The following is a 22,473-nucleotide window of genomic DNA, read 5'->3' on the forward strand; positions in this document are numbered from 1 at the left end:
TTCTTAAAGCTTATGGAGAACTGCAGGTTAGATCATCTACTCTAAATCTATAACATGAAAATAGTTTTAATTTCTTCAAAGATTTTTAAATTGATGTATTTTATATAAAGGCATCATATTTTCAAATGAAGTAGATTATAATTAAACTAATCTTGTCACCAGTTGAGAACTGTTTAGAGGATTAACTGAGGATTGATGGGCTATAAATTTTTTCCAAATAAACACTGCCACTAGTTTACTAGATTGTTATTGTGTGCTAGGTACAGTGCTCAGAGGTAACCTGAGCACTGAATTACCCACCTGAAACCTCACCACAATCATGAAGTCTGCTGTACTTTCACTTTATAAGCCAGGGAATCAAAGTTTAGCAGTATCAAATAGGTCATAGTATCCCAACTGTAAAGAGGCAGGCTAAGAGTTCCAGCCAGGCTAAGAGATCCTCAAACCTAACACATTTATTTTTTAATTATTTTCCCCCCAGTGCTGGGGACTGACTCCAAAGAATTTAAAGAATTCTCAGCCTAAAGAATTTAAATCGGTATACGCCAATGCATTTCTATGGAAGAAAAATATGTAAAATAAATGCTGAAGCCTAATATAACCATTAGCACTTACCGGAAATATGCCAGCAACTATACCCAAAAGTAAAAGAGCATGGTGATGGGTTTGAGGCATCTCTGAAAGGCGGATGCACTGAACAATCAATTCCACATTGAACTTCTCCTCATCTACAACATCTACAGTTGAGAGAAAATTTTTAAAACATCTAAGTGGCAGATACATTCATACTCACAGTAGGTAATATTTCTACCCTTTCCTTCCATCCAGCACATACCTTTAGGTATTCTGCCACCATCTGGAGAAAGTTTTTGGCAAATATTGAGCAGACAACTAAGAATTAATTGCTTGGTGTATTCCATGTTCTCTTGCTCTGGCAGCAAAGGTTCTAAACACCTTCAGAACACCCAGAAGAGAAATGATGGGAAATATAAAAGCTGTATAATTTCCACATTAATGACTACCACCCAAAACTCAAGTAAATCATAACTAAAATACTAAAGTGTAAAAAAAGGGGGCAGGGTTTTTAACTTTCATTTCTTCTCATAGAGATAGATGTTTATGTCAAATTATCTTCCCTCTCTACTGTAATCTTCACTGATCTATTTGGACCTAAGAGGATAACCTTTAGAATTACTTTGCTTTTCCAATGTGCATAATCCACAAGTCAAGTGGTATACTCTGTAGCTATCTAATCATTTATACCTAAAAAATATAGCAGATATTACACTATATCTTTAAGCAGAAGGAAGAAATGACAGTCCAGGTACAATACAGAAAGTTTAGAAGGAAACCAGTCAATGGAGACCTAAAATTGTTCTATTAACTACAATATTTCTTTATTGTGTAAACCAAGCAAGGGCATCCTGAAAAGAAGCTTTTAAATGCAATTAGATGGGCAAGAATTAGAATGCTATTTTCTCACAGATCAAGGCCAAGTGTCATTACCTTGACAGCAAGTTAAAAAGAGTTGGTATCAACAGTTGAGGGTTTTTGAGCTTCTTCTTGTGCTGTAGTAATTCTAGGATGAGGGTTACCCTCTGCCAGTAAGAACTTCCAACTTCCTGAACAGATTCTAGATCTTGTGACTTTCTGAGAAACAGAGAAGATAAAAAAACTTTAAATACTATCAAGCTAAGCAGAAACTACTGTGTCAAACTGACGGGTTTCAAAAAGGTCACACTGCTTTCACAATGTTTGGAGCATGTGCTCAGTGCGTTCATAGCTCTTACTTCTGCTGCATTTTTTGTCTTCTTGTTTGCTGAATTGTGCCCAAGGACTTGGCTTTATCTTGTGGTTCTAGTTCTATTCTGACTTGTTCAGCATTGACAGAAATCTGAAATTGAAGGAAAAAATGACGGACATGATTAGGGTAAAAAGTGATTAAAAGAGATGAGATGAAAGTATTTATGTCCACTTTTATGTCTTTATACCACTCTAGAGCCCAGTCCAATCCCCAAAGGAAAACATCACTGACAATAATGAATCTTTTAAATTTTCCATATACCAATTATTGTATAATGACACCCACTATGGTATTTTGATAGTCTTCCCATACCAGCACATACTTATTTTATCATGCGGCATACATTTATTGTCACAAAGTAAAAGTATTCCATTTAATAATGAATTTTAGTAATTGAAATAATTGCTATATTGAGATATACAGTTTCCTTAAATATAAAACCAAGGTTATCTTTAGCAAATATGACATGTGTACAAATATTTCATATGCTCTGTAGTCAGCTATCTCCTGAGATGAAAAATGGGGGACATCTAGGTTAAAATTCTCTTTTTGATAAAACTTTTAAATATTTGAGGATGCTTCCTTTTGGACTAAATCTTAATTCAACCAGCACTTAGCACTATGTAGTTTTCAAAACCTGTTAAGTATGTATTATCCTTGTGATTCCCTCTAATTCTCTCCAAGTTTCTTTAAAAATATTAAGACTAAAGTCAGATATTATCCCCTAAGAAGGCCCTTCTAATGGGGAATAGCTTCCTGGATCTGTGTTTGTCCTGCCATGACACAAAGATCTGCTACTATTACCATCTCAAAACTAAGACTACAAGAAAAATCAAAAGAAAGGAAAAGAGGAAGAAAGCATAAATCAAAACTAACCTAATGTTAGCCAACGTGGGTTGAACTTTGGTATTTATTTTAAGTGAACTCTCTCCTTCATCCATTTGCCTCTATAGGTCTGTCTTGGACCTCAAGTTATATCCCTAAACTTGTCTTGGTAACATGGTATCACTTCTCCATCTAGTCACTCAATTTCATGTTCATCCCTCAAAGCGGAGAATAGTTACTTAACACAGAATCATCCAAACCCATTGGCTCCATGTGCCATGCCAGATATACTCTACTGAAACTAGGAAAGAGTAAGATCCACACATACATACATACACAGATTCAGAGCTCCATAGATTCTTTAAAAATAGGGTAGCATCCAGGAATCTCTTTTCTTTAGGAAAGCTCTGATGTCACAACTAAATATTTAGATTTTGATTCCAAGAAAACAGTTTCAGAAAGTGTATTTAGGACAATTGTAAAAACACGGTATTAATTTTTTCAGACATAGTAACATCAGTTACATAAAATGTCCAGGTTTTAAATAGATGCATATAAGGATGAAAAATAAAATGGTGTTTTGAGATTTACTACAAAATGCTTCAAAAAAATGCTTCAATAAAGAAAGACATGAAAAGATTGAGTCAATATGTTAAAATTTTCTAAATCTGGATACTAGTATTTCACTATACTATTCTCTATTGAGTAAATATAATTTTGAAAAATGCTAAATCTGGACACTAGGACTATACCATACTATTCTCTGTTATGAATTTAAAAAACAGTATAATCACCTAGGTTTCAATATACATATAAAATGGGTATGATCATGTATGCCTGTAATCCCAGCACTCTGGAGGCTGAGGCAGAAGGATCATCTTCAGTTTGAGGCCAGCCTGGGCTATAAAGTGAATTCAACGTCAGCCTCAACTACATAGTGTGACTCTGACTCGAAACCAAATCAAACCAAACAAAACTACACAAAAAACCAATGAGCAGAATCTCAATTCCACTACACTGGCACATGACTATGTAAGAATGATCTCATCCAGCTCAACACTGAGCTTCTCATTCTTTCCTGTTCCTTCCTTTAAAATAGGCAGATTCTACCTAAGACGAGTAAGATGCAAATTAACACACACACCCCTTACCTCATTAAATTATAAATATTTCAAACAAAAATAATGACATAGATTTATTCTGCTGTCATATTTATGACCTTCTGTTCTACAATTCTTCCTAATTGTGACAGCTGACCTCTTAGGAGCACTAGAATACACAGGATACTTAAATGTGTGGTCATTTGGAAGACACTAAGCATTAATTACAAATAATTACAGATTACAGAAAGTTAGCAACTTACCCCTTTAAAAACACTGCCAACAGTCTGAGTGCAATGTGAATTTTTACAGTTTACCAGTAAATCAAATAACATGCACAGAATTCTCTGCTGAACCTTTTCATCTGATATAGCTGCAAAAAATGGCTTCGTGATCTAGAGACAGAAGCAAATTGAATTGAGTGAACAAGCTTGAATTCCAAGTGATTTCTGTATCATTTTCACACACAATATGAAGTTGTTCCACATGATATTGTCTCATTTAAAATGCAATTCTTTTTAACAGTCAATATACAACTTTCAGTTCTATACAGCAGATAAACTATATCATGTCCCTTTAAAACATGTCCAGTCCATCAATAATTTACATTACAAATCTTCAAATGCTTGAATATGTTTGGTTTCTGAGGAAAGTCACTAACCTTTTCAAGGGCAGTGATCTGAATGGTTGGCATTCCTGTGTCAAGTTCCTTTGTTGTATGCACGGCTTTTATAAATATATCTAGACTCTTTGGATCCTTGTGTAAAAGAGAAGCTGAATATTCGTTATATTTTCCCAGGACAAGATGCAAAACAATGGCTTCATCTTTCAGGATGGCCGTGTGTTCTTTCTCCATCTTCCCTAGTAGTTGTTCCACCAGAGGCAACAGCTGTGACAGCACCATCTAAAGATTGGAAAACTTCTTAGAGAATAGTTACAACTAATGCTTTTGCTTGCTCTATGAAGACATCCAAAGGTACCCTGTTGGAAAACTAGGAGTTTAGCCTGGAGGAATAAACTCAATTCCCACAACTCTTAGGGAGTGGCTTTGAACCCACAGGAAGATGCTCAGGTCTCCTCTGGCAGTTCACTTATAATGTCCAACACTAACCAATCTGTGTGCTTCTTGAGACTTTCTGAGAACAGGAGGCACAAACAAAAATTTGACTGTAACACTATTTTAGCATTTGCTTAAAACACCTTGCTTACCTTAAACATTGTTTTCAATTTGGCATGATTAGTATCAATCAAATTCTACACGTGAAGGCTTTAATAATTAAACTAGGGGCCTGCAAATCATGGCTTACAGTCCAAACTCAGGGATGACCTCTTTTGTGGATTTAGTTAACATTCAGCTACACTGACTTGTTTGTATACCATCTGTGGCTGCTTTGCTGATACAGTGACAGAACTGAGAGAGTAAAATAGACATGATTCATGTGGCCACAGTAATCCCCAAACCCAACTGATTTAAGGGTCCTATTGAACACAAAAGCCAAAGGTGATCAAGTCTCTCACATAAAATGGGCACAGTATTTTCACATAGCTTATGCACATACTCCCAGGCACTCTGAAACATTTCTGGATCACTTTTAATACTTAAAAAAATGTGAACAGTATATAAATAATTGTACTGTATTGTTTAGGGGATAATAAGGGGAAAAAGTACATATTCATTACACATGCTAATTTATTTTTTAAATTTGAGGGAGTGCTGGGGATTGAACCTAAGGATGCTCTACCACTGAGCTGTGGCTCTTTGTAGATTTTTGGGGGTCTTTTGCTTTTTTTTTGTTTTGAGACAGGGTCTTATTATGTAGCCAAGGCAGGCCTCAAACTTGCAGTGATCCTCCTGCCTCTGTCTCCTGAGTGCTGGAAATACAGGTGTACACCACCATATCTGGCTGCTACAGCCTTTTTAAAAAAATATATTGTGACAGTTGCCCAGCCTGGCCTCCAACTTGTGATCCTCTGACTTCAGCTTCCTGAGCAACTGGGATTACAGGTATGCCCTGGGCCCAGCTCCCCATTTTCATTTTGTTTTGAGATAGGGTTGACCTATGTTCTAGATTAGCCTTGAACTTGCAATCCTCCTGCCATAGCCTCCCAGGATTCTGGGATTGCAGGTATGCACCACTATTACTGGCTTTGGGTCCAAGCATTTTTATCTGAACTTGGTTGAATTTGCAGATATGGAACTCAGGGATATGGAAAGTTGACTGCAGTTACTATCTCATCCTCTATACAAGTTTATCAACTCCTGACCTAAACAGAAGCAACTCAGAGTTGATAAATGTGAGAAATTTAATAAAATGGTCTTCATTCTATTTTTCCTGTTTTAATTCTCTAAAACTCCTGCCAGTATAAGGCTAGGGAAACATATAGGCATTTTTACAATGCTGGGAACAAGGACCTTCTCTTTGTTCAAACAAGCGTGTTTCAAACATCTAGTTCCTTTGTACCACAAGCTTCCTCGAGAGCATAATGAAAGCTATGGACTTTCCCCTCAGAAAAATGTGTAAACATATGTATTTAATAAATAAGCAAACAACTGTAGAACTGTCATAAAATCATGTCTAAATATATTCCCTTGTGGAGGATTTTTCACTTAAAAGATAAATATAAACCAAGAGCTTTCAGCAGTACACCCCTTAGGACTTTTAAATCTAGTAAAATTAAGCTTAAAAATTATACAAAGATAACACAATTTAAAATGGTTAAGAAATTCACCAATATATGCTCCTTGCATCCTGGATTTTTTCTCTACCTCCAGCTGTCACCCTCCTTCCAAATGATCACTTTGAGAGCTCACAACTGCCTTCCTCAGACATGGGTGGTAACAACTATTTTCTAATAATATCATATAGAATGTACAATCAACTTAAATTTCACATACCTCACTGTTGACGTCCCGAAATACTTTCATCAGCTCTTTTGCAACATATGATGGGCAATTATACACACAATAAAGTAGGTTTTTCAAAGTTTCAGACAACTTCTGGTGAGATTTCTGTTTCTTTTCTCTTTCTAGTTCCTCAAATAAAGTAGCTAAATCCTAAGATAACCGAAATAAAATTGGATAAAAAAAGGTTAACTACAGAAGCTACGTATATTAACTAAGAAGATTCTTTCCAAATGATATGACATTTCTTTTATTTTTTTTACTTCCCTTTAAAACACTAATTGGAAAGAATATGAATACCCCAGGTAGCTCATTATGAAAAGTTACGCATTTTGTTTAACCCAGAAAGATCAACAAAATTGAAATACGGCTATTATGATCTTTTAAAAATGGGCAAAAAATACACAGTTGCCAAAATACTAGTTTCTAAATTTAGTGACATCCCATCAAAATCCGTACAAGGTAAAAATGTTGAAAATTGAGAAAATTATTCATGTGGACACGTAGGCATACACACATGTGTACACACACAATCTTCTTTGCCAGTGAGTTTCAGTGAGTTTACCTGGATAACATAGGTGGAATCAGAGGTGATCTCCTCTGCTTTGGGAACTAGATGGTTTATCACCAGATGAAACTGTGATGTCACTCCACTGAGGGCCTGGAGACACTGAATGGCGGCCCTACGAACTTCTTTTATGGTGCTTCCCAGATTAATGATTAGTGATGCTACCACTAAAACCAAATGGGGAAAAAAATGTAAGTAACTTTAAAAACAGAAATAGTACAGAATTTAAATAGGTGGCACATTATGAAAAGTTTCCCTCCTAGGGCTGAAGATGCAGCTCAGTGGTAGAACACTTGCCTAGCAGGTGTGAGGCTCTGGGTTCCAGCCCTAGCACCACATATGCACACATGCGCATATACACACACACAGTGATCCTTTTTATTTGGTCTCTCTAATACTAGGATTACAGGCATGGCCACCATACTTGATTCACATATTTCTGTATTATCCATATGGAGATGGAAGTGTCCATAACACATTACAATATTGAAGATACAATGTATAGAAAGTTCTCATTATCAAAAAATAACTAGAAAAAACTTAGGCACAATTCACCTAAAATAAAGACTAGAATTACATAGCAAATAATGGAGAAAAACAACCTTTATGAGCTTCTGTTTTGTAAATAAAATTTGCAATTATGTATCTACATGTAACAATATTTTGGCCATGAATGAAATTGTGTCTTCTTTCCAGGAATTTATAAGAGGTAAATATTTAGATGTTCTGAGGAAAGTATATGATCATTCACTTTGCTTTCACAGAACATTTACAAAAAGTGATTTTACAATAAAGAAAGTAGCAAGAACATTTTCAAATTTCCCAAGGCCACACTTCTCCTGACATTACAGCCATTCTAACTTAAACTATCGATCATATTCCTATCCTCATCCACTTTTTTCTCTTCTGGTCATTTGGCTGTAGTATAAGTCTGCTGGACCAACTCATTTGCCAGAAGTACTGTTAAGCTGTCTTGCTTATCAATATTATATTCATCAATTTCATGAATTCTGCATCTTTGCAAACTTTTTAATTCTACTTTATAAAAAAATTATTTTCAGTTGCTTCATTAGTGAGCAATAAACCTAAAAATGACCTATACTTGATAAAAGAGATACATTTGGAAGAGATTTTTTGAATAACGTGATTACTGAAGTACATGATGATTTGTTTGCATATATAATTATAGCTGCTGGAATTCAGAAAATGATTGGCTGTATAGTAAGAATCCCTATATATCCCTCTGAGGTTTCTGTTTTTCAACTTTTGTGTTTAGTGAGATTTTACTAAGTATCACTAGAAAGTTAAAAATATAGTAAGAAAATTCTATGTATAGCCACTCAAAAAAAAAAAAAAGTTATAAATTTTCTAAACTACATAAACCAAATGGAGAAAACACACTAATAGCGTTGCTATTTTCTTTTATTTTTTGAGATAGGACCTTGTTATGTAGTTTAGACCAGACTTAAATTCACTATGTAGCCCCAGGCTAGCCCTCATTTTTTTTTTTTTTTTTTGGTACCGGGAATCGAACTCACAATCTTGTGTTTCCAGGCTGGTGATATGCCACTGAGCTATATCCCCAGTTCCTGGCCTCAAACTTTGGCAAAACTCCTGCCTCAGCCTAACTGCTGGGCTACTAGGCTGGCCTATTTTGGTATTTTCCATACCTGGAGATGACATGGACGCCAGCTCCTGTTTACACTGTGTCTTCTGAGAAGAAAGCATCGCGCAGCCCACGTAGAGCGCCTGAGTCTGCAGTGCAGATGTCACACTGCAGTTAAGTGGATTTGAAAGGCTGGACCTATAGGTCCATAAAACAGAAAAGAACTTGAATAACTGAAAAACATCTTCTAGATGTACCTAGTTAAAACAAGAACGAGCAGTTAAATTCTCACTCAAGTAAGATGTTTCCAAATTCTGTTTCATTAAGGTACAATTATAAGATGAAAATAATACCGTGTCTCATCTAATCACTTAACCTTATTCTGCACTTGTACAGTATTTTAACCAACTAGGAAGCATATGAAGAGTGACACTTGTGAGACCCAGTATAACTTTGAGTTTGAAAATTAAGATACTAAGTGAAAAAACAAAAGTGGTGCCTGGAAGTTTTCTGACTGCACACAGGCTGCTAGTGCTCAGGATGAATTTCCTCAGTGACTTTGCATGGTGCTGAAAAACCTCTTGGAATATAAGTTTTCTCATTTGCAAATGGTCTGTAAAAACTGAACAGACTGGGCTGTTGTGATTCTTTTTTTTTTGGTCTTTTTTGTTTTTATTGGTACCAGGGATCGAACTCACGAATGCCTGCTTGCAAGGCAGGCGCTTATGCCGCTGAGCTAAATCCCCAGCCCCTGCTGTTGTGATTCTTAAACAAACTCATGACTCTAGCACATTAGTAGGAATGTAGCAATGCAGGTCTCTGCTCAGTGCACTGCTTAGTGGCATGATTATACCACTTCTCAGAGGACCTGCATTCATTTGCACTACTGTTAGAAAACAACTCTCATTTATATTATACATGTCTTATCTACAATAATCTATAATGAACTCAAACTACCTTCTTAAAGGGAAGACTGTCTGTAGGGCATGAGGTAGGTACCTTTATGAGAAGTTTCATCAGAATCCGAAAATGAATGGCATTGGCACCCCCCAGGATCATGTCAAAGAGCCCAATGAGCAAACACAGGTAGTGCCTGCTGTCCTCTTCCAGTTGTTCAGGATTCCACCATATGTCATCTATAGTGACACAGAGAAAAAGAAAAGCCACATACAACCTACATGAGCGTAGTGTAGGAAGCTTTTTGTTTAAATTGAAGGAGAATCATGGAGATAAGAATTCAGTTTTGCAGAACATCACGTTTAAAGATTCACATCTCACATCTTACCTTTCGGAAAAGATTTAGGAGCCTTTAGTGCATAAATAAAATTTTTCAGGGAAAATAAAAGTAACACTGAATCCTCCATGGCAACCCTGTGGGCACCGTGGAGCTGCTCTATGTAATGTGCCCACATCTCCTCTGGTAAACTTCTGTCCAACATCAGCTCTGGGTACCATTCTGAAGAGATTTCCTGAAATGTCAAAGAAACAAAAACTAGCAAGCACTGAAGGGATTATGCAGGCAGACTGTAACCGATGCATGAGTTCTTCTGGGTAACACACAAAATTCTGTCAAGTACATTTCAGCATGTCAAGTACATTTCATGATCATAAACTTTCCTACAAATTTTAAGAGGGCCTATAACTAGTTATAAGAAAAATCACAGAAAAATTAAATGTTGCTTCCTTTTATCTGTGTTTTACCTTAAAACACTATCTCAAAATACAAACTTTAATTCATATTAACTATTTAAAAATAAAGGGCAGAAACAAATAGGTACATTTCTAAATACAAAAGGAAGGAATCAGATTTCCAAGAGACATTTAAAGGGACACTTTCTCATTCTACATTTTTACTGCTTATCTGAGGAACATACATGGAAAAATCTTCAAAGAAAAATAGTCTAAATCTAGATTTAAGATAATGCCTTTTGTAAGGGATTTGACTAGCTCATTGCGCTGCATGAGCACAACTGAAAATGTTAATGGTCGGAAAGGGTATTAAAAATAAAGCAACATAACACAATGTGCCACCTACATATGTACAAAACACTCGATAATTCCATATTTAAATTTTTTTTTTTGAGACAGGGTCTTGTTATGTTGTTCAGACTGGACGTGAACTTACCACAATACTCCTGCCTAAGCCTGCTCAGACTGCTGGATTTACAGGTGGGTACCACCTCACCCAGCGATTCTGAATTTTAAACACTGAGAACAAGCACAATTTCAGTCATTACACTTCTCAATGGTAAAATAAGTTAAGATTTTAAGATGGGCTTACTTTCAAAATATGAGGCCCTGTCTCAAAAAACCAAAACCAAAACAAAATAACCAAAAACTTAATTAATGGGGCATGAGCTGTGGGCATATCAGGGAGAGAACAAGTCAGCATCTCCTGAGAATCAGCCATGCTGGGACTTGGGGGACCAACCAAGAAAGCAACATGCCAGCCTTCCTGGTAAGTGGCATGAGCTGTGGGTGTGCCAGGGAGAGAATAAGTCAGTGTCTCCTATGAGCCTACCAGCACGCAGGCTGAGAATCAAACGTCCTGTGTCTCCCCATGCCCCACTTAGCAACTGGATGGTGTCGAGGATAGCCGGAGTTAAGCAACTAAATGCTTACATTGTTTGGGTGATTATGCTGACCTGGGGCCAGATATCTGAGCATTTCTTAGGAGGATGATAGTATACAATACAGCAAATATGGGGGATTTCCTTCTATCTTGTCTTTGAAGGTCAATATTGCTTTTGCTGTTTTGTTTTGTTCTGATTGTTTTGCTCTACTCAATATGGTTTTGATTGGTTTTATAGTGTTCTGTTTTTGGTTTGATTTAGCTATACCTAACTGAATAGATAACTATTGTGAAGATAACAAGATATACTATGGTGGCTATTATTGTTATCTCTATATCCTGCTCTGCAGTTCTGTACCAATTTTGTTGCATTGTCTTGATTGGCTTTGTTCTGTCTTGCTTTGTTGTATTTTATTATCTTTAAAATTAAAAAAACAAAACTAATGTTACTAAGTAATATTGTCAAAGACAACAGCAGGTTGAACAGATCCACATCAAATAGAATATTAAAATTTAAAAAATGTAAAAGATCTATTTTTAGTAAGTAGTAGTATAATATAATGCGTTGCTTAAGCACTAATAAAACGAATGGATTCTTCATCAGTAGAGATAGTTAAGTTTAATTCAGGTGATTACTCAAAAACAAAGGGGACATAGAACCTTGCAACCTTGAAATTGTGTAATTGAATTAAAATTTCCACAAAAGCATGACAGTACTCATGCAGTACTCCACTGCTTCCTAAGGCCACTGCCCGTTTCATCCCACAGGCATCCAAATACTGCATACCAGCCTCTGGTTTAAATTCTGCTGTAACACACAGACCAGGTTGTGACTTCACTCAACATACCACTCTGTAGGTCCCGCACTCCTTACCAATGCAGTCATGACACTTCCCAGGGTCTTTATTTTTTTCTGCAACAAGCTGAAGACTCTTATTGCAAATGGAAAGTGAGTTTCTTTTAAAGATGAACAGCAGGAGACAAGCACAGACACAATGACATGAAACGTCACTTTCTGCTTCAGGTTAAGGGCTTCCTTTTCACTAGCACTTATTAAATCCTCCACCTTGAAAATAAACATACTCTGTTATTGGTAGGTCTTGATTTTTGTAATACATATTTTCTATCTCAGACCTACCAAGATATCATGTTTTCCAAATAATAGAAAATGACAAATACAAAGCTTTACAAAAAACTGTAAGCACTGATTTTGGGGAATTACAAAAATAAATTTTCTCAGAAATTATGATGAATGTGACTGCACTTGCCAATAGGTTTATGCATTTAAATCACAACACTTTTACAAAGGTTTATTACTAAGGCAAACAATTTTCTCTTCTTTTAGGATATATACTGCTATTTTAACAATAAAAGACCTTCTTATTTTAGATGAGAATGATAGAAAATAATAAAGTGAAAGGTACATATTATTCTCACTAGTGTGATACAGAGCCATATAGAAATAAGTGATATAAAATATTAAGGACATCAAATATTCTGTAGACTATTTTAAACAAATAATGTGCACATTTAAAGTGAAACAAAGGATCCAACAACTAAACAGAAAAATACAGCAAAAGCTGAGAATCTAATCAGAGTATGAGAAGAAAAGCCAGGGTGGGCTTTGACAGCACACGTACCATCTTTAGCATTGATGAAGGATCGCCTGCATTTATATTGTCAGACAACAAGCGAATCATCTTCGCATTTGCTGCACCAATTAGTTTTTCTGACTTTGTACTTTTAACCACATTTTCAAGAGCTGTAACAAAATTTTTTTTTTAATTTTACTTAAGGAGAAAAAAGAAAAAAAACAGAAAAAGGGTACAAGTTATACAGAATTTCAGAAAAAATAAACAGTAGGAAATCACTACTTAATAGATTACATATTGTCATCTTAGAAATAGTTGTTCAAGTTACAAAATTAAAGCATATAGAGTGGACATTCAAACAGTGAGACTGCAAACAGTTCTGTTCGATTATCCAATAAAACTCAGTAATATGGTTACCTATCTTATATACTTAAATATACATGCAGTTATGTCCTTTAGAGCACTTTCTTTTCCTCTCTTTTGTACAATGACAGTTACACATTTTGGGTTTTATTACTCCCACTGTTCTTATTACTTTTTTTTTGAAGAGAGTAAAACCAAATGTGACATAACAGGACAGAGTCAGTCAAATCAAAAGGATGGACATAATACATAATGTAAAAACAAAATACAAGGTGATCAACAATGGTTACCATAATGCATCTTCCTATCTTAAAAAGAATTGCCTATAACATCAGTTATAATAAAATTGAACAAAACAGTAAAGAACAAAACCAATAAAACCAAAACATTGGAGACATTAGAGGACTTCAAAAGAAGATAATAGTCAACCAGAATGGGCATCATAATGAATCTTATTGTCTTCATAGTTGTTGCCTATACTTTCGAACTTGGTACTATCAAGCAAAACAGAATAGAGGAAAATCAGTCAAAACAAGATGGTGAGAGCAATACAGAGTTTCAAATCAAGTTAACAGGAAGTCAAAGTGGGTTACTATAATATATCCTGCTATTATTTATTTAATTTTCCCTTAATTAAAAGGATAAAAATGAAAAAGTAAATAATAAAAAAAAAGAGATTGAGATAAAAGAGGGCATAACAACAAAATAGCACAGGTCAAAACATAACCATTTAAGCAAAATAGTGTTTCACCACAAGATAATCCCCACATAAAAGTAGTTACATAGTGTCTCTTTCCTTCATATACTGTACCATCAAACATATCAAAACAATGTAAATCTGTTCAAGAGAATGACAGTATTACAGGGTATTTAGAATCAACTAACAAAATGAACAATGGTTTCTGTATAATCTCCTTGTCTATAAAAGTTTTTGTTTATATTATCACATATAATAAAATCCAATAAGATACAACATGTTAAGACCAATGGAGACAGAAGAACAAAAGCTTGATGGGACTTCAAAACAAGATGATATTAAATCAGCACTGCCTATTATGATGTCTTGTTTTCTCCAAAATAGTTGATCCTACCATCCAACCTTCTCTGCCTCTTTTCTGTTGAGTTCATTTTCTGTCATTAGTTGTCAGTTTGTCTTCTTCATTTCACTTTCTGCTCCATTCATTGTGGCCTCTCTGCCAAGGTTTCTGGAATCTTGGTATTTTTCTTTTTTAGAATATCCTGCAGTATTCTCTGTAGAGTTGAATTGGTGGTTGCAAATTCCTCTATATCCTGGAAGCACCTTGTTTTTCCATCAATTTCTAGGGACAGTTGTGCAGGATACATCAATCTTGGCTGGAGGTTATTGTCTTTCAAAGCTTGAATTATTCCCCTCCACGCTCTTCGTTATTTGATGGTTTGTGCTGAGAAGTCTGCTTTAATTCTGATGGGTGTTCCTTTGTAAGTGATCTGTTTCTTGTCTCTGACAGCTTTTAATATTCTGTTCTTATATTGGATTTCTGGAATTTTGATTATTATATGCCTGGGTTAGCTCTGTTTGGGTTGTAGGTGGCTGGGGTCCTATATGCCTCATACATCTGAATATCTTTACCTTTTGCTAAATTAGGGAAATTCTCCTGGATTATTTCTGTGAATAGGTCTTGTAGTTCATTTGTTTGTGTCCCTACTTCTTCTTTTACATTCTTAATTCTTAAGTTATAGATCCTCTTATCATCTTCTAGCCTTTGTATTATTGCTGCTTGTTTTCTTGTTAAGAAGTTTTTCATTTCATGCTCCCACCTTACAAATCTGTCCTCCAGTTCAGATAATCTATCCTGGGGCTGGGGATTTAGCTCAGCGGCATAAGCACCTGCCTTGTAAGCAGGCAGTCATGAGTTCGATCCCCGGTACCAATAAAAATGAAAAAGACAAAAAAAAAAAAAAAAAAATCAAATACAGATAATCTATCCTTAGTTTCTTTCAAGCTGTTATGCCAGCTTTCAATAGTTTTTAGTTTCTTGGTAATCTCTTTGAACCTGTTTCACATATTCTGTTTTCTCTATTTTCTCCATCAAACAATTCTCCCCTTTTTTTCTGTTCTTCCATTCCACCATCTGTTTTTTCTTGGATGGTGCTTAGCATTTCTCTAACTATTCTACTTATATCTTGCTTTATTTCATTAAATACTTAACTTTTGAACTTGTCTATGAGGCTCCGGAGATATCCCTTTATCTCTATTAGTGCTGTGTCTGATATTGCATGTTTTCTGTCCTCATTCTTCTTTGTATTTACCTTTCCTGGATCAGTGTTCTCAGCATTGGGGACTGAGGACCCTTTCTTGTTGCTCCCTCTTCCCATACTTTTTGTTCATTCCATACAAGCATATATAGGAGGCCCAGATTTTTTTTTTCTCTTTGTCTGTTACAGTTTGTTTGAATCTGCCACCTAGGTGTTCCTGCCCACTGCAGTGTACTAGGGAGACACAGATCTGGGTAGCCTCTGCTGGGCCCACCCCTCCAGGTCAACCTGCTGAAGGCTTCACTGCTAGGGTGCACCAGGAGGCACTGGGACCTGGTTTGGGCTAGCCTACTGGATCTTAGTCTGTGGCATCACCAGGCCAAGCGCTCCCCACCAATCCTGCTTGAGAGGGGAATATGTGACTAAAGTCACTGCAATGTCCTGTTCCAGCTAGTCTGCCTGGTCCCAGAATGTCCTCTTTTGGAGCCTTCTAGTCTATGAAAGGGTCCCCGTTCCTCTCACTCACTGCAGGTCAATGCAGGGCTCCCCGCCAGTCCCGTTTCTCAACTCCATTTGGTTTGCCGATTCCTGCTCTCAGAGCTTTCACTCGCTCTCTCTCCCTGCTTTGCTGATTGGTACACAGCTGCGGCAGCAGGAAATTCAAATCACGGCTTCCAGAGGTGCAGGTTTCAGCTTCCGCACTGAGATTTTATCTGTCCCTGTTATAGCATCGGATTGCATTTCCAGTTGGTTTCTCTCAGCTTAGTTCATTCTTGGGTCACCAGGCTATATCTCCCCTTGGTTAGGACTCCTCATACCACATCATTCCTGGATTCTAAGGTGGCTATCTCAGAGAGTCTTCATGGCTGCTGTTATCTGTCTGCCATGTTCTCCCAGAAGTCGACTCACATCAGTAACAAAAATTTTGAATACAGAGTGCTCTTATGTAATGAACACATAAAAGAACTACGTAAAGTAAGGGGTTCAGTAAAAATTTTACTATTTCTCCTCAGATGTTTACTTTCTTTTTTTTCTTATCCAGTTCTAACTTTTGTGAGTCAACTTCCTTTTCATTACTTTATGACAATAAAAATTTAAAATTTAAAAACTTGCTGGCACACAATAAACATAATTTCAAATAGCAAACATAGCCATGTAAAAATTTACTTATCTTTATTTGTAAGTGTTATCAGTTTGCTTTTTCTAAAAGAACAGCTGAATTTCTTACCTTCTTTCCAGCCTCTTAATAGAGGATGCAGAGAACAAATTCCTGATTTTGATAAATACACAGCAGTTTTCATCTCAACAGATTCCATATCATCATTAGTGATGACCATAAAAGGTAGCAAATGTACAATGACCTGATTTGACAGCTGATCACTTTCAGTCAATATCTCTTCTTTAATTAATATGTCTGCTGCTATCTGAAGGACCTTGTACCTAAAAGATGCAGTGTACTTGGTTGAAATACAGGCTACATATTTCAGTGTAACAAAAATTTATCATTACATTGTGCTAGCTTAAGTGACAATATCTTGGTCTCCTCTCTGAAGAGACACAAACACATCACTTAAAAACTATGCCAGTAGGCTAGGGATTTAGCTCAGCAGTGCAAGTGTGAGGTCATGAGTTTGATCCCCAGTACAAAAAATAAATAAATAAAATTTAAAAAAAAAAAAAAAAAAAAAAACCTATGCTAGTAAAAGTGTTAAATTGGGACAACCATTTTTCCCTGTCTTTTTTCTTTTCCTTAAAGAAATCACCAGGTTAAGAAATCATTAGGTTTACAGTATAAAAGATACTCTAGTGCATGTCTCAACTGTGTTGGACATCAGATATTTATCATGCATTCAAAAAATAAAATGAACTCAGCATTTCCTTGTGTGATAGACCCTACACAGTATCCATCTGATAGACATCTACTGTATGACAAATACAAAACTATATAAAATATACATACCCTCATGCTCTAAGGAGCCTTCCTGCTTTTCCTTACCAAAAGTTCAGGCACCAAAAATAAATAACAAGAGCTCATCAAGTACCATGTGAGGTATCAGCAACCTCTGATCTTATACTTTTTAAATGTATTTGTCGCTTTTAATCACAAAGTAATAATTATGTCAAAGTACATAAAGTAGAAAATTAGAAGTCTTCTCATTCCACTTCCCAAAATTTAGTATGTTTTTACATGTGTTTGCATTTTATTTTTACAATTATAACAGAAAATAGTATAATTTTAAACATGGAAAACAGTATAATATAAACTGAAGTAATTAGTTCTTACCATGCAAGTGAGTATTACATTGAGATATGTTCTATTATTATGACTAAGGGTAAATAAACGTTATTAGTAAAAAAGAAAAACAAGAAAAATCAGTGCCACCTTGATACAACAACCTCATCCATTCAAAAGAGAATGGGAAGAAGGGAAAAAATTAACACATACCATTCCTTATTTTTTGTAAGTTCTGCTCTTCGAAAGAGATTCAGAAGATTTGAAACAGTCACTTCTGCACTAAAGTGTTGTTGGAAAATCTACATTAAAAAAAAAAAAAGCATTGTGTCAAATATGTAGTGTTTCTACAGTGAACTTTAAATAAAAAGTTTCTTCTAAGGATCCTAAAGAAATGTCAAAGTTTATGAGAAGTTTCTCAAAATGGCATGCATGACCCAATTTTCCATGTTTCCAAGACAACTGCTATTGATAAAGATATATTAAAAGCAATATAAAAATTTATAAAGAACTTTTCCTTTTGAAGAACTTCTTTATGTATAAAACTGCTCAATCTAATTGTTCGTTTGAGCTTTCTCTAACTAGACTAAGTCTGTGTGCTCAAATAATTTCCAAATATCTTACTGCCTAGACCAGAATCATGCAGGAAGGATAAAAAAAAATGTACAAACAAAATGTACATTTCTATAATCAATTCACTCACCTCAAAAGCACTGACAGCCGACAAAACAACGTCTATATTATCATCATCTAATCGGTTTAAAATAGCTTCTTTTATGAAAGATTCATCAATGCTCTCCTGAAAAACAGGAAAAACAAATAAATTTAGCTGTTGCTACAAAACTCCAAAGATTTTATGCCAGAAAGGAAGAATAGTTTTGTGAAAAGCACTCCAGAATACCAGTGAGAAAACTCAGGCCTTGCCCTGAAGAAAATTCAAACACTCCAGAACTAGGTCATCTCTAACAGGCCTGCTGAGATTAATAATTATTTGAAACAAACTTCTTCCAATTCCCATTGAAAATATAAAACAGGTATAATCCAAATATAATTTTTCTACTAACAGTTGATTTTATTAAAACAAAAAGCAAAACACCTAAGTACACAGACTAAAGAACAAGGCCCAGGTTTAAGTTCTAGCTTCATCACTCACTAGGAGTATGACTTTAGGTGAGTCACTTAAGCTTTCTAGGCTTCACGGTTCTCCTTTGTAAAACAGAACTGGATTGGCAGTCTTTTTTTTTTTTTCCCCAGTACCAGGAATTGAACTCAGGACCTTGTGCTTGCCCATCAGGCACTGTGTTGCTGTGCTATATCCCCAGGCCTTTGGATTGATAGAATTTTAAAAATTATGTCAGTGTTGATACATAGTAAGTAGTAATAAAAGTTCACTGATGGAGAAGGAAGAATAAAATATGACAAGAAAGGGCTGGGATTTAGCTCAGCGGCATAAGCCCCTGCCTTGCAAGCAGGCAGTCGTGAGTTCGATCCCTGGTACCGATAAAAACGAAAAAGACCAATAAATAAATAAATAAATAAATAAATAATCTGACAAAAAGAAATGATATTCACAATGTCACTACACTGAAGCAACTAAGGTGAATGTGCATAGTGTTCTGGGTTGAAACATGAACCAAATTCATAGAACAGAAAAAAACATGTTCAGAGTAAAGCAGGTAGCGTAACAATAGCTTCAGAAAGATTACAGAAATCCTTTTTATTCTATACACCAAAATCTTCCCATCACAACGTTATTTAGCAAACCAGTAAAATAAACCTATTAGCAGTTTGTAAAGAAACACACCTTGTGACATCAGAAACATATCAAACAGAGTAACATTTCACAAATACTTTAAATAGATCATGATTTACACATGCATTTTAAAACTATAACTTTTGAAAATTTAATAATCTAGAACAGAAATACATAAACGATAGTTTTAAAAATCAGCAACCCAAGGGTCGGAGGTATAACTCAGCAGCACAGTGCCTGTCTGGCAAGTGCAAGGTCCTAGTTCAATTCCCAGTACCAAATCAATCAATCAATCAGCAATGCAAATATAAAATTCAGTTTATAATTACATAATATCAACTCCTATAACCTTAATTTTTATGCTAGGATTAGATTGTTCATTATAGGGGGAAAAAAAAAAATCACACCTGACACAAACCTTTGATTCTTTCATATTTCTCAGGTGATTGATGGCCAGCAGTCTCACAGGAGCAAGTGGATGATTCAGACTGAGCATCAAAGAGGTATCAGAATCTGCCAAAAACTGAAGGTTCCACATAGTAATCAAAAGATTTCACTTAAGCTTAGCAGAATATGACCAAGAATAAAAATAAAATATACTTCAAACTGTCCACCGTATTAATTAGTAACAACCATCTAAAACTATATAGAAATCAAAATGTAAAGCAAAATTATTTGCAGAATGTTACAAGAAATGAATAAATCTGAATTATTAATGGTGATTCCACATGTCCTTATATACTCTGTAGGTTTGAGTCAGTAATGTAATTCTATGAAGTACTTTTGTAGTTTTATGTATATCTAATTGTAAAAAGCACCTAAAAATATCTTAAATTGGCACTTGGCTGAAGATAGCATATAGCTTAGCTAAATGATACAGCAAACAGAAACTCAAATTAATGACAAATGGGTTTGCTTATGTAATCAGATGAAGAGGAAAGTATTGATCTAAGATTTGGAAATGCAACATTATCAAGGAGAAAATTCTTAATTATGGAAAAAAAATGTAAACATCATATTTCTCTTCATAATACGCATTTTGAAGGATAATTATAAGAACTTCTGCTTGAAAGTCTAACTTGTGTATAAAGACGTAAAGTTGACTCACAAGACAATTTCAAAGCTTTAAAATGGTCATGATACACTTTAAATCAATGATTTGACAGGGCCAGTGTGTAGTGTACTGCCTAGCTCTGCGTTAGGAGAAAACTAAGGAGCACTAGAAACTTTCAAGGCCACCCTATGGTCATTGTTGATGAACATCATATATCAAATTCTCCAACCACACTTTTTCTGAAATAAGCATTGTGTCCACAGTTATTTTAAAACTATTGTACTTTTCAATTATTCAATTCATGAGCCTGAGGTGAGAATAAAATCTATGTAAAGTCTTATCTTTGTGAAGAGGGGAATTAGCATCTGGAGCTACTGAATAACCATACAGTGTCCTATTTCCTAACTTCCATAATCTTATGGAGAAGAACACTGTACCTGGTATTTTCCTCCACTCGTAGAAAGTGAAATAAATTGGTGAAAAAGCTCTTGTTTTTTTAGACATGTAATTTCTTTTAAGTGCTCCTCTAAAACAACATCTAATGTTCGGGGATATCTGGAAAGAAATTACAAGAGTTCATTATTCTTATAAAGCCATTAACCACATATCCACATATACATTAAGAACAAAAATAAAAATTTAAAAATTTACTGAAACCTAAACTATAACAAATACTACACATAAAACCAAAAGATACTGATCAAGTTTGTCACTATGACCACTCCAAAACAAGTCTCTTTAAAAAAAAAAAAAAATACTGTTTACAGTCTCATTTTCTATTTCTTTTTATATTTAACATTTTTGTTATGCCTCCCGAAAGAAAAAAAATAAGGATAGTCTCTTACAACTCACTGTAGGAAGATGTGATTTGTAAGTCATCTCTCTCTCTCTTTTTTAGGGGGGTACTGACTGGGGTTGAACTCACAACCCTGCACTCACCAGGCAGGCGTTTATACCACTGAGCTAAATTCCCAGCCCGATAAGTCATCTCTTTATAGGAGGTACACATTAAAGGAGCACCAATACACAACTCACTTGCTTTCTAAAAGTCTGATGAGTGGGAGAAATTGTTCATTAAGCAAAGACACTTTATTAGGATCAACTTCTTCCTGTGAACTGTATGAAATATATTCTTCAAAAAGAAGGCTGCAAAGGAAAAGCAGACATGAGTTACTTTTGAGCCTGTACTATGTTCTTGATGCTTTACAAATATTATCTTTGTTGCCATACCTTTGCAAGGTAGATATTATAATTATTTTAGCAATGTGGAAACTAAGGCTGTGGGTGGCAAACCTACGGCATACATGCCACAATATGCTGTTTGTTATCACTGAAAGTTCTAGAGGGCTCACCATCATTGAATGAGGGCATAAGACGTCTTTTGATTTGCCTGAGGTCCAATTAAACAGCACTAAAATCCCAGCCCTCACTGAGTTCTCTTATGTGAGAAAAGGAGACGCCGTTTTTAAATTTTAAAACCCATTCTGATTCCAGATCCTTTACATGTAACTTGCCAACCAACTTCTGAACAAGGGGCACAGGAAGGGTTTGCCCAGCCTTAGAAAATGGCAAAAACAGACTCAAGAAGTCTGACCTAGAGAACGCACTACTCTATGTAAGAGACAGAGGCAGGATTCTAAGCTGGCTGACTGCAATCATTGTAGCAGTGCCAAGAAGGGGAAGCTAAAGTATATTAAAAGAAAAGAAATAATCTTTGCTCCATGCCTATCTTGGATATTTAATTGCCAATGGACAATTACTGTTAACTACGATCTACTATTTTAGGCAATATAGCCCACTGATTAACAGAAAACTTTAAAGGCTCACAAACTGTACTTAGTTACCAGCCAGATTTGGCTTAACTAT

At 35.4% G+C, this 22,473-nt stretch overlaps 1 protein-coding gene across 3 annotated transcripts in view; it reads right to left on the minus strand.

The window, feature by feature from the left end:
- Positions 1-22,473, minus strand: part of Heatr1 (HEAT repeat containing 1) — a 48,447-nt gene that overhangs the window by 17,242 nt on the left and 8,732 nt on the right. For all 3 annotated transcript variants that reach the window (XM_063260095.1, XM_063260093.1, XM_063260094.1), the window contains exons 10-28: positions 21,643-21,753; positions 21,045-21,162; positions 19,972-20,076; positions 18,504-18,599; positions 18,014-18,102; positions 16,796-17,007; positions 13,018-13,139; positions 12,252-12,443; positions 10,091-10,274; positions 9,801-9,941; positions 8,870-9,058; positions 7,197-7,366; positions 6,626-6,784; positions 4,391-4,633; positions 3,993-4,124; positions 1,791-1,894; positions 1,507-1,650; positions 836-954; positions 616-737 (exon numbers count right to left, since the gene is read on the minus strand). In XM_063260095.1, coding sequence (XP_063116165.1) covers positions 616-737; positions 836-954; positions 1,507-1,650; positions 1,791-1,894; positions 3,993-4,124; positions 4,391-4,633; positions 6,626-6,784; positions 7,197-7,366; positions 8,870-9,058; positions 9,801-9,941; positions 10,091-10,274; positions 12,252-12,443; positions 13,018-13,139; positions 16,796-17,007; positions 18,014-18,102; positions 18,504-18,599; positions 19,972-20,076; positions 21,045-21,162; positions 21,643-21,753 — 2,752 coding nt within the window. The remainder of the gene's footprint in view (positions 1-615; positions 738-835; positions 955-1,506; positions 1,651-1,790; positions 1,895-3,992; positions 4,125-4,390; positions 4,634-6,625; positions 6,785-7,196; positions 7,367-8,869; positions 9,059-9,800; positions 9,942-10,090; positions 10,275-12,251; positions 12,444-13,017; positions 13,140-16,795; positions 17,008-18,013; positions 18,103-18,503; positions 18,600-19,971; positions 20,077-21,044; positions 21,163-21,642; positions 21,754-22,473) is intronic.

This window comes from Cavia porcellus, unplaced genomic scaffold (assembly GCF_034190915.1).
Source record: "Cavia porcellus strain 051 isolate PalLab524CR breed Dunkin Hartley unplaced genomic scaffold, mCavPor4.1 scaffold_13, whole genome shotgun sequence".
NCBI classification, from domain to species: Eukaryota; Metazoa; Chordata; class Mammalia; order Rodentia; family Caviidae; genus Cavia; species Cavia porcellus.